The 14,869-nt window shown below is 40.6% G+C and overlaps 1 protein-coding gene across 3 annotated transcripts in view; it reads left to right on the top strand.

Annotated features, from left to right (window-relative positions):
• TSPAN4 (tetraspanin 4) overlaps positions 1–14,869 on the top strand; it is a 360,542-nt gene that overhangs the window by 112,863 nt on the left and 232,810 nt on the right. The window contains exon 2 of one of the 3 annotated variants that reach the window (XM_039381187.1): positions 330–479. The exons of the other annotated variants lie outside the window; for them this stretch is intronic. Coding sequence (XP_039237121.1) covers positions 431–479 — 49 coding nt within the window. The 5' untranslated portion in view covers positions 330–430. The remainder of the gene's footprint in view (positions 1–329; positions 480–14,869) is intronic. 3 annotated transcript variants of the gene reach the window in all.

The following is a 14,869-nucleotide window of genomic DNA, read 5'->3' as shown; positions in this document are numbered from 1 at the left end:
TTTTGTGTACTGCACAGATCTAAAGGCATATGTTGTCACGGGTCCCCAGCAGGGATACTGGAGGTGCTGACCTTGACACTAAAGTTTTTACTGTGGTTAACATGCTCAGATTCTGGAAATCTTAAAATTGTGTGTTCTGCCTGTCAGCTGGATTTTTGGGTTGAGAGACATGGTTCAAATGGCAGTTGCAGATAGGAAATTACAGAGAGCAACAGGGGCTCCAGCAGCACCTCGAATTCCACATAAACACACCCGGTCTTTTTTTTGCAACAGCAGATGTATAACATTAGTCAGGGATTGCCGTATTTTCTGTCTTTTGGTTTCCCCAGATTCATTTACCTGGTTAGATATCCTGCTGCCTTGAAAGAAAATCTGGAATTAAATTTCACAGACAGAATGCCCTTTCTTTTTGCTGCTTTTCTGGATAGAGATGGATGCCCTTTGTACACTCACAGCAGCAGCAGCAGCCAGACAAACTGGTAGGTCACAACACTTTTCTTCTGCCTGAAATGAAGGAGAGAACAGTTCTGATTAAAATTCAGCCAGAGGCTGTAATACTGTATTAATAGTGATCGTGGCCTTGACAAAAATAGCTGTTAAATGAGGAGTAAAAAGCTTTCCATGTTTGCCAAAGTTGTAATGAAAATGGTGGAGCTGTCATAAATACTATGTTCTTAGTTAAAATGATTATGGCTTAACAATTATCTGATGCATTGCAGTGGGTTATTCCCAGAACATTCAGATCTTAGAGTTGTAAAGATTTAATAGAAAATCTGAGTGCCAGAGGAAAAGGTAGGCAGTGTTTATGAAATCCACTCACGTTCTTTTCTCACTATCTTGACATTGCTTCTTGTGCTCATTTTTTGTCATCTTTACATGTGTCTTAACTCCTTCAAGAAACACTTGAACCAGTTTATGGCTGTGGGTAGTAAATTTGGTTGCTGGTGTGTTGCACCCTACATGAGCCTAATAGTCCTCATAGCCTGTAATACACAGGCTGACCCTTCAGCGGGGTAAATCCATGGCATTCCACTGAAGTAGCTGGAGCTGGGCCAATCTACAGTGCTGGAAGACTGAGCACAATGATGCATCATTAATGCAAATTACTACTTTTAGGAAAACTAGTGTTTGGAAGGATCAAACATACATGGGTTAATGCTGAATTGGGAAGCAGGGCCAGAAGTTACACTTGACAGATCTTTGTAGATGCCAGGGAACTCAGGGGAAATTTAAATACCAGCCTCTGTGATAATGATAGAACAATACTAGTTGAGAAAATGTACAAAAATATTTTATTCCAAATGGTAAAGTGACTAATGCTGTTAATTTATGATGAACACTAGGGAAGTGAATTTGCCTCTCTGTAGCCCCGATTTCAGTTTGTAGCAGAAACTTGGTTCGGTAGCAGGAACTTGAGCATTGCGTGGCTCCAGCTTTCATTAATTGTCAATTCTGTTTCTTATTTCTCCAGAATAGAGTCTGAACATTCCTCATCATGCTTTCACTGATCCCTAATGACATTTTTAAGTGGAGGGAGAAACATGCATGTTTGCAAGTTCTTCTACTGGCCTACAGAAATACTGCTTTCTTCTCATTTTTGTGTATTCTGAAGTAAAGGGAGAAGAACAAGTAATTTATCCTGAGGCCAAGAACTGCACAAAACCTAATGTGGCATTATGATCTCTGTAACTGTAGACAGCGTGTTGCTGAGTATGGAGGACACCCCAGAAATTCTGGACTGCTAATACTTGATTGGGGTTTCTTGTTTGTTTCATACTAAAGCAACCAGTTAGGTCTAGAGGAGCATTCCCATTTGCAGTTAGTCAGTGTACCAGGAAATATCCTGCTGTTTATCTTTGGATATCATAGTGGACAAAAAAATGCAATGCAGCCTTATCAGATAGCAGTAGAGAGCCCCTGATTCTCACCTCTTGTTTTGCACGGTTTTGTATGAGATGGGACTATTTGATTCCTTAGTTAAGTGTATCCTGAAGTGCCTTTCTGAATCCATAGCCTTCTGTGTATATTACTTACGAATAAATTATAATAGTAATTGTCATAATAAAGTATTCTCTGCACTACTGTAAAAGTTGCGTATTTTTTGCAGAGAAGGTGTACGACTGCACAAGTTAAAGGATTTGGATGTGTATTTTATTGCCTGTTAATCAGTGGCTTTTCCAAAGCTTATAAGTAAGCTAGGTACAATAATGCCTTTGGGATCCCTATGTTGGTAATAGTGTATACTACTAACACCTTAGTCATTGCATCTTGGTAGCATTGGTGGTCTTAAGATTTACAGGGAGGGGTGTTATGTTTTAGTAAATCAGCTGATACACCTACAGAGAACCTCTTCAGAATAAGCTTCAGGGAAAAAAACCACGCGGTGCAGAGTAATTATGATATGAGCACTTTCAGAAATTGTCTCCTAAGAACACTTTGATGTAAGTGGTGAGCACTTGGGAGACAAGAACATGTACTTACATTCATGTCAGAATAAATAGCATTTAAGCTGCTGTTTTGCTGGTAGCTGCAGTGCATGCCTGGGTGAGGCCTTCATGCCCTGTAACCGTGTGGTGTGTAGGCACTGACATTAACCTTTAGGTGTTCTTTTCAATATCTGCCTCTCCCACTATCTGCCCTTTTTCAGGGACCAGGTAGCAGCTGCCTGTCTGATCACCTAAACTGGGTGCTATTGGATCTGTCTGGAATCCCACCTCCAGGTGGTCAGACGTTTGCGGAGTCTGTGGGATGTTGGATATGTCTCTCAGATTTCTTTCTTGGGTAGTAAGGTTACATTGTGTGCTACTGAGAAACTGGTGGGATCCAACCTATCCTTTTGGAGAGACGCCCTTTCCAGACTTGATCCATCAGACAAAAGATATCCTGCTGTGATTAGTCAAGGCTCAGCTGTCTCCTTTGATCACAGCTTCAGTTGTTGATCCCTGTGTCTACGTTGTACATAAATCATTTCGGTTTCACAGATAAGAACACCTTGCACTGTTCTGGTGCCCTTTGGTCAGAACAGAGGGCATTAGCTGTTCTGTTTCAGGAGCATAGCTGAGAACCCGCAAAAAAGTGGCAGCTGTGAACTAACACAGTAGCAGCTGCCCTCAGTCTTCGAGCCTGCTCTGAAAAATACTGGACCATACTGAAAAATACTGCTGTCCTTACTGTGCATGCTGGATATGGTTAGGAGTCCCAGATGTGTGGCAGCCTTGGGTAAATATGAACTACTCTACTGGATTTACCTGGGGAACGGTTGAAGTATGGAATTGCTACGTTGAATCAATGGCTGATTGTCACAAATTCAGAAAATGTATTGCTTTTTTAGTCTTCCTCTCTGGAAAGCCTGGAAGTGCTGAAAAGTATTTTAGCATAGCCACTGCTACTTATAAAAGAAGACTTTATTGTAGGAAAAGCACCTGCTACAAGTCATACAAGCTAAATAACATTTTTAAATGCACTGTTCAAAATTAAATTACCTGAAGAAGAAGAGTAATTTTTAATTCATTTTTCTGTTGAATGCTGTATGTGTGATTCCCTTTAGAAAAGTTTAAAAGCTGAACATTCACCTTACTGTCTTGTTATGATTATATTTGGTCCTCCGTTTCCTCCTAATTTGTTTTCTAAGGATCTGGACTATTAGCAGTTACATGAATATAGTAATACAGGAGATTATTATATTGTTCAGTAAGTGCTATGGCATTCCTTATTTTTTTTTATATATATATATATTTATAGAGGTTACTGACATTATAGCTCTTGATGTAGGAAAGTGAAATAAAAAGAGGGGATAGACAAAGAATTGAAAAGGTAGAAAAAAACCTCAAGCTGTGACCTAAGAAAGAATTTAAGGAGAGTATTTACAAGTATTTCTGAAAGAAACCCTTGATTTGATGCATTTTGCATTATCTACCAAGAATCATATAAAAATAAAAGAAGCCCAAATTAGAGGTAAATACATGGGAGGTGGGCTTCAGTACTGAATTTAAAACATTGGCAGTTCCTGTTGTTGATTTGATCGTTGCAGAGAATTTGGCGTTTCTGTTGTGAGTAGAATTAAGCTTTCCTGTGAACATATACAACACTGCCACATGCCCTCAGACTTCACTGATGGACAATGTTTTGTACCCTTTAATATTACAGGCACGTTCAATTTCAATAGTTGTACCTCTTTTTGGCAGTACATTCCTATATATATACATATTAAATAGCTCTTTTGTAAGGTCCTGAGTTCATGAAGGAAGGCAGTTTTGAGTCAGAGCAACACTAGCACAGCATCCTTTTTCAGCAGTAGCTCAGAGCAAATGCTTAGGAAGTGGTAAAACAAATAAGACATATAGTGACAATTCTTGAGTGTACTTAGAAGCTACCAAGCCAAATGACTACATCAGTGCAAGCCCTAAGCAGAGGCTCAAAGACACTACTTTTGGTTTTCCTCTTTGAAACAGGATTAAGTGCAAATATCACACTTGGAGCTTTTCCACATGAACAATCTGGATTTGCATCAGTGCAGGTGGATCGGTTCTAGGCCTCTGACTCCCAAGTGGGGCTGGTTCTGTAAACATCTCACTCTGTGAAGCGGGCAAGACTTCTCATGTGCTGGGCATAAAGTTGCAATGACGTGAACACAAATTAAGTCCGAAGTTCACAGCTGTCCTGCACTGTGATTGCAAACTTGAATCATGGTAGCTGTACAGGTGTTTGTCTCTCTCATGCCACGTGCATTTTGGATGGATAGTGATGATAACTATTTATGATTACTAGTTCTTGAGGCTACTGAAGAACAGGAAAGAAATGCATGTGTGTGGGTGTCTTTTCGTGTTTGGTTTCTGTCTGCATGCAAGTGCAAAAGGTTTATCAGGCAGTTAGTTTGGGATCTAAGCTAGAAATACATCTCCTCTTTAGGAACCTCTTCCTTTCCCCTCCTTCTCATGCAGTCTCACCAGAGCGGTGCTAGAAAGTGGAAGCAGTTTTATCAGCTGTCAGGTCATTCCCTTCACTTTCTTTTGAACCAGGATCCACAGCCTGGATGTACTTCTTGAAGAGTAGCAGGAAGACTTGGAGATGCCTCTCAGTTTCTGCATTATAACTGCTATTTATAGTAATTTGATATTCTCCCTGAAAATTGAAACTATAAAGTTGATGAATTGTTTCAGATTCTTTTTTCTGTTGGTCTTCAGTTGCATGGACTGTTTAACATCAATGATGGAGAGCTTCATTATAGCTCTTCTCCTATAAGTATATAGGATCTTTATGAAAAAGTGATTTAGGATTTCTTCATTATGCCTGAAAATGTCTTAGAAGATACCTTGCATGGTGCTAATCCTGAAAAGTGAGTTGAGTAGTATGGTTTTTCTAGAAGAACAAAAACTTAAAAAACTTTTGGAATTTGACACCCTAAATTTACTTTTTAAATGCGTTTCATCTCCATCCTTCTTTCTCATGTATCGAAGCCTCTCTGGTAATTGTCATGGGGACTGCTACATTACATTTTGTGATTTCTTTTTTGGATACTTAAGAACTGTTTGTGTGCTTTGTGTAGGGTTTTTTCCTTTTTCTTTTTGACCATTGATACCAAGTCAGGTATAAAATTGAAGACAGGGAAAAAGATTGGCTTTTAAAGCGGTGAATGTTTAAATGACTGTTTTAAAACCTTCATTTTGAAACAAATCAGCAAATGTTGAGGTCCCCACAGGGGGCCTCATATTACTATTTCCTGTTTTAGACACTCCTCTGACCGTTCCTCAGCATCACTATATGAATCAGTGAGTTCAGCTGGGAAAATAGTGAATAATTTACTATCTGGTGTTGGCAGTCTCCAAAGGAGCCTGGTTAAAAGTTCATGGAGGTTATCTCGGCTCTTCACTCTCAGGTTTTCAAAAAGCTTGAAGTTTGCTGAATAAGGTATTAAAAGCAGAAGGTATTATCGGACAGCCTCAGTTTTGTACTAGTGTTCCTTTTTTCTCCCCTTTGAATTCTATATGGTGGTATGAAGGGAGAACTAAATATTCTGCTGGAGCGAAATGGGTTTTGTACCAGTCTTTTTCACTTCCTCTTATTTGTGAGAGCAAATAATCTGAGGCACTGTCCTTGAACTGGTAATAATTTAGCAGGTGGGAAAAATGTACTTCCTAATTCTTAGGTGAAAAGTAATAAAAACTGTGAAGCTACTTGCATAGGGTTTTTTTTAGCTAGACATACTCTCTCCTGGCTTTTTGTAGCTGATGGAGTTTCTGGTGTCTCACTGCAAATGAAAGGGACTTCTGGAGAGTCAGCTCATTGCAGAAATAGCAGAAGGCTGTTCACTGAGAATAATCTCTCACAGAGACATGAATTCACAGCAACAGCAGTTCTTCTGCTTTATTTCCCCCAGCACTGAGCTAAAGTGGCTCAGCCTTCTGGACATTACAAGCTTGTATTGCTCCTTTAACCTTTTCTGAGCTTTAGGTCATTGATGTCAGATCTGACCCACTTTAAAGTGTGTTTCATGTTCTTTTACACACTCTAACTGTAGCTTTCTTGTTCCCCAAGTGGTCTCCTTCCTTGCTGTTTTTCTCACACTCTCCACCTACACTTTCTTCGGAGTCTCTCTGTGAGTATGAAACAACAAAAGGATACATTCCCAGTACGAGGTCTTACTTAAAAGGGACAGATCCTTCAGAGATGCAGAATCAGTGTGCATGATGCTAGAGGTACTTAATTATGAGTGATCTGAAATAATCCTGTAATTATTCCATTATGTTTTCATAAATGGAGTATCATCCCAAACACCACGTGCCCCAGCTTGTATCTGGTCAAGTATTTGTCTTTAAGTTACACCTAGCGTGAAGGTCACTCTAGATCTATGTGTGTGCTATAACTTCCATTGCAGCTGCCTTTCAGAGGGACCTTACAGGGGTTTCTGCCCCAAAACTCAGTAGGAAGCTTGGCTGATTATGGCATTTGCTGCTTAATGGTGGCTCTAACTGGCTTCCTATGAACTTGGCCGTCTCACCTTTTGCATGCCTATTTTTTTCATCATCCTTAAAACTCCAGATGGCAGGGACCGTTTTTGAATATAAGATGTGATACTGTTGATTTTTATCTAAACCTCCACATCATTCCACAGGTTAAAAACTAATAATTGACTGTTGTCAGTCTTGTGTTTTAACCACATATTTCTGAGAAATACCTACAGTTATTTTCAGTGGTCTAAAGCAATATTTGAGCAAGTTAAGTGAATGAGTGAGTCTGCTGGTTCTCAGGTATTTGGATCCCTCATGTATGCCCAGCTATGCACTTGTGGACTGTTCTCTGCCAAAATGATTATAGTTGGTAATAGTTGATTATGTTAAAATACAATTAGTTGGTTTTTATTGTTTATTTATACCTCCAGTATTTTTTATTTCTGAAGTACACTTGAGGAATCCTGTAGGTTCAAGACAGCACAGTTGTAAAGTTCAAAGTGGTCAGTACTCTCTGTATAATCTTGAAAAGTTAATACAGGTGTCTTCCTCTGGTTTATAGCTAATTATTTATTTAAGACAATTCCGTATTTCTGAATGTTCTATACAAAGTGGCATTTTTGTCTGTTTCGTGAATTCTTTGGGATTGCCTGACCTTGTGGTTTTCCTTAAAACATGTCATGATTTTGTTCAGTGTGTACTGATTTTTATATGTGTCTGTAGCCTGTCAGCTGAAGATGTTATCACATATTTGTTAAATGCAGGCTGGGGGTGATGGTGTACGGGACAGATCATATAGACAGTCATTGCTCTGAGCTAATCTTATCTCCCGGAGCAAAGCATTTCTGAGGAATTTCTAATTTTGACAACTGGGATCAAATGTCTGACTTCTGAGGGCTGACAATAATGCCAGGGGCTGAGCTGCTTTGTCCTGTTGATAGCAACTGCACAGTTTAAAAACCACACTAAAATGCATCTTAGCTGGTGAGAGTCAGGGGGGATGTGTGTTCAGGGTAAGGCATTAGCTTTAGCAGTCTTCATGGGGCAGAAATGCTGTGGCTGCTGAGGGGTAAAAATAGTTCTGGGTTTTCAATGGCTGCATTCCATGGCTGGAGCCTGAAATCATGAATCAGGGCTCAGCTCTCGGTCTGTGCGAGACCAACTGCGAGAGCTCTGCAGACACACGGGAGGGGAGCAGCTGGCTGAGATGAGTCCGAGCCCAGCACCGCTGATACTCTGGGAGGGACCTGTGTTGCTTGTACACTCTCAGCAAGGTATTGTACATTAATATTTTGATTTCCAGTAGGAGTCTAGTTACTTGAGTGTGAATAATTAAAAATCTACTGAACCATGCAAAATTTCCTGCTCAGCCAAAGGTGACTTTTAAGAACTGTCTTGTTCTGTGTGAATTCAGCTTCACAGAGACTTTGTAGCTTCACACCTTACAAGCTTCCAGAGACCTGGGATGATATATTGTGATTGGAAGGGCATGCTTTTCATCCCCACTTGAACACTGTTTTCTGTGAGTGTTTGTCCTTGCTTTTGCATGTTTTTCTGGCCTGGAAATTCCTGGGAATTTAGATACATAGATAGTAGTCCTTTGAAACCCTCCTGCAAGAGTGCTTTTAAAAACTATACCTAAAACATGGCTGCTTAACTTAGAGATCTCTAAAGCTTCAAGTGTTGTGGCATGAGATCTATGCAGGTTTAAATCCCACTTTGACAGAGTTCAGATGATTATTCTCAGTGGTTGAAAATATAGCACTACTTAATGAAAGAATGAATTTTGTACTTACAGTCAGGACTTCGTGTTGAAAGTGTTACTAGGATGCTACCAAAGTTTTTGTGACCGACATTACCTTTGAAAGTGGTAAACAAAACCTCCCCCTTTTTTTTTTTTTTTTTGTCCCTGAGACATTTCAAAAATCTATTCTCCGGGCTATTGCTAGTAGGACCTTGAGAAATCGATGTTCATGCAGTTTTTGGCATGCCCTGTGAGTTGAGTAGCTGTGTGATCCTCCTTCCAGAGCGACTTGCTAGATTTCATGCTGCTAGAAGTACCCATGCCAGCCGTGTGTGCAGATTGTCTGTTCCATTAGTGCCCAGGGCAAAGCTATGCAAATCCACACATGGTAACCTTGCAGTTGGGCACAGTGTTCAAGTGCATTCGTCTGTTTTCTTTCTAGGCTCTGGGATGCATCCACACACGCTTGTCTGACACTCTCAGTGTATCTCCTCGTGCTGATCTGCTCTGTGCTACCCCTGTGGGCCTGGCACAGCTGCACGTACCTGCCTTTTGCTGTGCTGGCACTTTACATGTCACACGGGCTCCTGCAGCTGCGCTCTGCCCAGGTACTGCTGGATGGGCTTCTGCTGGAAGAGCTTGATAGCTTAGCACAGCATTGAATACAGGTGATCCTGCTTTAGCAAACCAACTGCCAAAGCTATTTGCGACTCATTTTTTTCCCTTCTAGTGTGCTGGCACAGCTTTACTTCCCTGAACATTGCTGATACTCAGAGTAGAGGATACTGTTTTCTTATGGACTCCCACATTGTGAGGCTGATCTGTAACATAACCGAAGTGAATTTGGGAAATCTCACTTGGAATAACAACTCTGTAAAGTGAGAAGCATATTGCTCTAAGATGAGGAATAAAACTGTAGAAGTCAAAGTAGTTCCATGCTGTAAGCTGAGTTAATGAGGTGTTAGGTACAGCTATGGGATGATTAGTGAACACAAGGAATTTTTAGATCTATATTGTTTTATTTTACTTGAGATGTCTTAGTGTGGAAAGCACTGAGCTTGGGTGCAGGACCTAGATTCTATTTCAGTCTTGCTGACAGAATTGAGTCACCTAATTTTCTTGCTTTTCTGTTCCCAGTCTGTATAATGAGAATGATTTTACAACAGAGGTATTATGCAAATAAAATCTTATTTATTACAAAAGTAAGTGCTAAGGCCATCTTTGCCCTTTCAGAGCTGCCAGATTAACTGCCAGTACACCACTCTTGGGAGGCCCATCCCATTTCTTAAACAGGAGTTTAGTGTTCTTCTCACTAAAGCCATTTTGAAAAGGGTGAATATGGACTGTGGATAGTGAAAAGTGCATTCCAAGAGTTGTGTAATGTCTGGGGACAAGAACAAGTGCTTTAATGCTACCTACCCGTGTTCTGCGTGCTCACCTCACTGTATGTTCCCCTTTCGTGAGGTTCAGTAAGAGCTAGAAATATGTTGCAAGACCTGGGTTAGCCATCAGCTCTGCATGAAAATAGTTGAATGGGTATTTTAAAGAAGTGACATGGCAAAACTGTTGGTGTAATTGTAGCAATAGCAGAGCTGCCTAAAATAACAAGAACGTGAGAAAGTATTTTTTAACTACAGCACTTTATTTAGCGCTGTTTTTGCCTACTGCGGATCAAGCAATGAGAGGTATCTCAAATATTCAGTCAGTAGTCCCAGATATTATGCGCCCGTTGTGTTAGGAATTACAACACTTCAAACTATTTGCTAGAGTTGTCAGATAAGGTGAATAACTGAAGATTTGGATGTTAGCCCAAGCTGTCTGGGTTTAATTATCCTGTGAAACCTCATTAGAGATGATGTGCACCTGTGATACTAAGAAGGAACTATTTTGAAGGTAGTTCAGACCCTGATTCATGGCTCAATATAAGAAATACCCTTTTAGAATCTGAAAGTTTTTGCATCCCCATATATTTTGTTACAATTAGTATTCAGTCCTGATCTGATTTTTTGAGAGGGCAGGAAATAGAGAAGATGCATTTGGTAGCCAAAATGATGCTGACAAATTGGAGATACAACCTGAAATAAATGGATAAATGCAATATATTTCACTTCAGAAATAATCATAATAGGCCTATAAGAGAGGATCTGGGGTTCACAAAGTGAATTTAAGTCAGGAATGCTGTGTTGCTTCAAAAGGCAAAGCCATCTTGCAATACAAAAGTAGAACATATCACCTGTGAGACCTGTGAAATGATCCATCTCTTTGGCATTTAGTATAGTTTCAGCTGGGATTTTCAGATTTTGGGAGCTACAGTTGGAAGATGTGGATCAACCGGACAATTTGATCTGAGTGCAGGGGAAATGATCGAGGTAAAAATAAAATCTAGGGGGAAGATTGCATGAATTGGAGTTCTTTGGTAAAAAAAGAGATGCCTAAGGATATTTAACAACCTTTTGCAAATGTGTAAATGGCTACTGGAAGGAGGAAGGGAAGAACTCTTCTTTGTAGGCCTAGGGTAAAAAGTAATAGGCTTCAGTCACAAAACAGAAGATTCAGGTTTGTTAATAGATGAAGTAATTGTCTCTCTGGAGTGACATAGATATGGCCTGTTCTGCTGTCATTTGTGTGATCTTTTCAAGTCTCTCCCAACTTTGTGATTCTATAATCCTGCATGATTATATGCTTTGAGTTGGAAACTGATGTCCTTAATCCTCTGCAGCAGACACTGTGCTCAGTGTCTCCCAGAGAAACCTGTTCCTGCAACTGTGGCTGATGCTATTATAGATAATAGTAGCTGGGCAGAGGGAATGGGTTGAGTGGACACATAACCTTTTGGCAGTCATAAACAACATGGAGACATGAGTCAGGAATGATTGGCTGTTCTCAGTTTCTCACGGTACAAAAGCTGTACGACAACCACTCGGACTGTCAGGTGGGAAATACACAACAGGTAAGGATTTTTCCCCAGTGTGTTTGGTTAACCTGAGGAACTTACTGCTGTTAGATGTGTTGGGTGCCAAAAGCAATTAGGCAATATTATACCAGCAGATCTGTCAAAAGCATTTAAACCAGTTCTAGCTTGAGAATTTCCCGAGACACGTGTTGCCGGAGGCTGAGCTTGGATACTATGGAGGCTATTGCTATATTTGTGTCCTGTTCTTATACTCTTGGCACTTGCAAGTGGTGTCTGTCAGAGTTTGAAGAGAGAACTGGGTCCAAAATATATTGAAGAAGGGTTTTCTCTTTCTCCAGTCTGCAGTACACAGCCTGTGGTGGTATCTGCATGCCTGATAATCAGCACATTTAAAATAGCCTTTTGCCTGTCAGGATCTGAGAAGAGCCCTGACCGGGCCAACTTCTGTTCCCATCTGAGAAGTATTCTGTCAAGCACTCCCACTTCAGTCCGAGAAGTGCAGTGAAACAGCTGAGATGGAATGGGAAGAGGCAGCAAAAATTCATTCCTACTCACTGGGCATTCTCATGTCTTCTCTGGGGATTTCAGGGCATTTGCTTCCTAAATTATTTCCAGCCAGAACTGTACTGAGAAGTGTCAAGTCTTTGCTTTTAAGAATAGCTTAGGAAGCCCCGTCATGAGAGACATTTCTGAGTACAAAGCTTGTCATGGCTTACAGAAGGAACTGCAAATAGCCAAGAAGTATATGAACAAGGTCAGATAAAAACTACATAAATGCTATGTGTCAATTCTTTTCTCACACAAAATTGCCCTGTCTTTAGCAGGGTGATATTATGAATTATCCTAAAATAATTTAACAGAATCGTTAGGGTTGGTAAGGATCTTGGGAGATCATCCAGCCCAACCCCTCTGCCAAGGCAGGGTCACCTGCAGCAGGTTACACAGGAACTCGTCCAGGTGGGTTTTGAATGTCTCCAGAGAGGGAGACTCCATGACCTCCCTGGGCAGCCTGTTCCAGTGCTCTGCCACTCTCAATGTAAAGAAGTTCTTCCTCATATTGAGGTGAAACTTCTGTGTTTTAGTTTATGGCCATTGCTCCTCGTGCTGTTGCTGGGCACCACCATAAAGGGTCTGGCACCATCCTCTTGGCACCCAACTTTGAGATACTTATATGCATTGTTGAGATCCTCTCTCTGTCTTCCCTTCTCTAGACTAAGCAGGCCCAGCTCCCTCAGTCTCTCCTCATAAGAGAGATGCTCCAGATCCCTAATTTTTGTAGCTAGTGTGCTGCCATTCTATTAGGATTATGTGTTATGAGGACACGCCTCTATGGGATTGATATGCCAGGAGGTGGCATGCAAGTGGCAGGCTCTTGGTGCTTCTCTGCCTATAAGCTGTCCTCTCATCATGGCTGGGCTTCGCGAACGAAGATTTGGGAAGGGCTCTACCCACGTTTGTTACAAGCGCGTTGGTGGCTAAAAAGGCCAATATGAGATAGGCATGACCGGTTGCAAAAGGCACAGCAGAAAGACTCTTTAGATGGTATATTCTGCAAGACACGATTCTTTCTGCATTGTCTTTTCTCCTCAAGGGTGATCCTGTGTGCTTTCTCAAAGGCATCAGCAGCGTTATAGATGGTGTGTCTCCAGACCTCCCGATTGGAGGCCAGAGTAGACCAGTTATGGTGATCAATACGGCGAAGGCTGAGACGTTGTATGTTGACAGGAGTAAGCTATGAATTTTACCCATGAGGCAAACAGTCCAAAGTGTTGACTGAAGAGGATTGAGTACTATGGCGGAGACTGTCTGATAAAAGAGCACAAGGCCAGGAAAGGCTATAACAAGTGCTAAGCACCTCTGGTCATGTTCAGCTTGTTACAGAACAGGGTCTGATGGGTCAACCTACTGGAGCACATTGCTAGAGGGAGTATTGCTGGCAGACGGTGTGCAGATTGATAGCAAAATGAAAATCAGGCAGAATAATGTCCTCATGAGAAGTACTTAGACCAACAAAATCCAAGCAATTTTGTGCACAATGAGGCATACACTAATATGGAAGAGTGTCTTCTAGTTTTAGAGCACAATGCCTTGATCAATGTGCAAAAGACTGGTGTTGAGATTTGAAAAGGTGGTGTGGTACCTAACGCTTTTATTAGGAGGCTAGAATACCTTTACAAATCTGGAACAAAGCTATAGGAGGTAAAAGTCCTTTGAGGGTTGGCTCCATTTTGGGCAGTTGTACTTGGCCTAGAGTACTCGTTGGAAATCATTATTTCAAGTCAAAAAATGGTATACTTACCAAATCCTCAAAACATTGTTAATGCCTAGGTATTGTCATAATCCTCTGTTCTGTTTTTCTAATGTCAAAGACAAAGCAAAAGCATCCCAAGCATTTCATGTAGATACCCATAACCTAGAGACCCTGAAAAAAGATTCCTCAAATTAAAGTTGAAAAAAGAAAGGATCACTTGAACATTTCTTAAGCAAATTTCACTGCAGTTGCATCCCAAATAATTTTCTAAGTCTTCTGAATTAAAATGTGTGTTATTTTCAAAAGGACTGTACTTTGTAGGCATGACAAAAAAATTACCAAAGCATTGACCCAACAAATCTGGACATTGGCTAATAGAATAGAAGCCCCTCGTGTAGTGATTGGTTTCTTTCATATTTTAGGAATAAATTTTAAATCTCAATTAAAATAACCACAAATGTTTTTATGAGCCATATAGAAGTCCAGTCCTAGTGTACATTCTGCAAAGGTCTTGGAAAGGAAGGCCTTAGTTGGTGTAACTATAGCCAGAAATGGTGTTGCACAGAGAAACTTTTATCCTTTGCAGAACTTAGAGCAGACTGCAAGCTAATTTAAATTAATGCCTTTGGACTTAGTAACTGTAATGGGATCTCATCATAGACTAATTGACTCAACACACCTGAACAGCACAACCTCCTGTACCTGACCTGGTTTCCTTGCCTTATCCCTGCCCTCAGCAACCCCTGTATCCATTTTGAACCATCCATACCAGAATGGTGCTGTCTGCGACAGAAAATGCCAGATGCTGAAAAATTACTGATTTGTTTTGATAGCAGCTTTGCAGTTGTTTTGTGTTTTATGAACAACCAAAGAAGTCAGCTGAGGAACTGAATAACTAACCTTTTATGTTGTTCTCATGTGTCCATCATAAAAAGAAAAAAATCACCCTGACAGTTAATAACAACAATCCCTTGATAGTTGTTGTGGAAGTGACAAATATGCTCTCAGGGTTT

Source organism: Pipra filicauda, unplaced genomic scaffold, assembly GCF_003945595.2.
Source record: "Pipra filicauda isolate LSUMZ 115617 unplaced genomic scaffold, ASM394559v2 scaffold217_size2002032_pilon, whole genome shotgun sequence".
In the NCBI taxonomy this organism is placed as follows: domain Eukaryota; kingdom Metazoa; phylum Chordata; class Aves; order Passeriformes; family Pipridae; genus Pipra; species Pipra filicauda.
The sequence above is the reverse complement of the archived record's forward strand: the minus strand, read 5'-3'. Positions and strand labels throughout refer to the sequence as shown.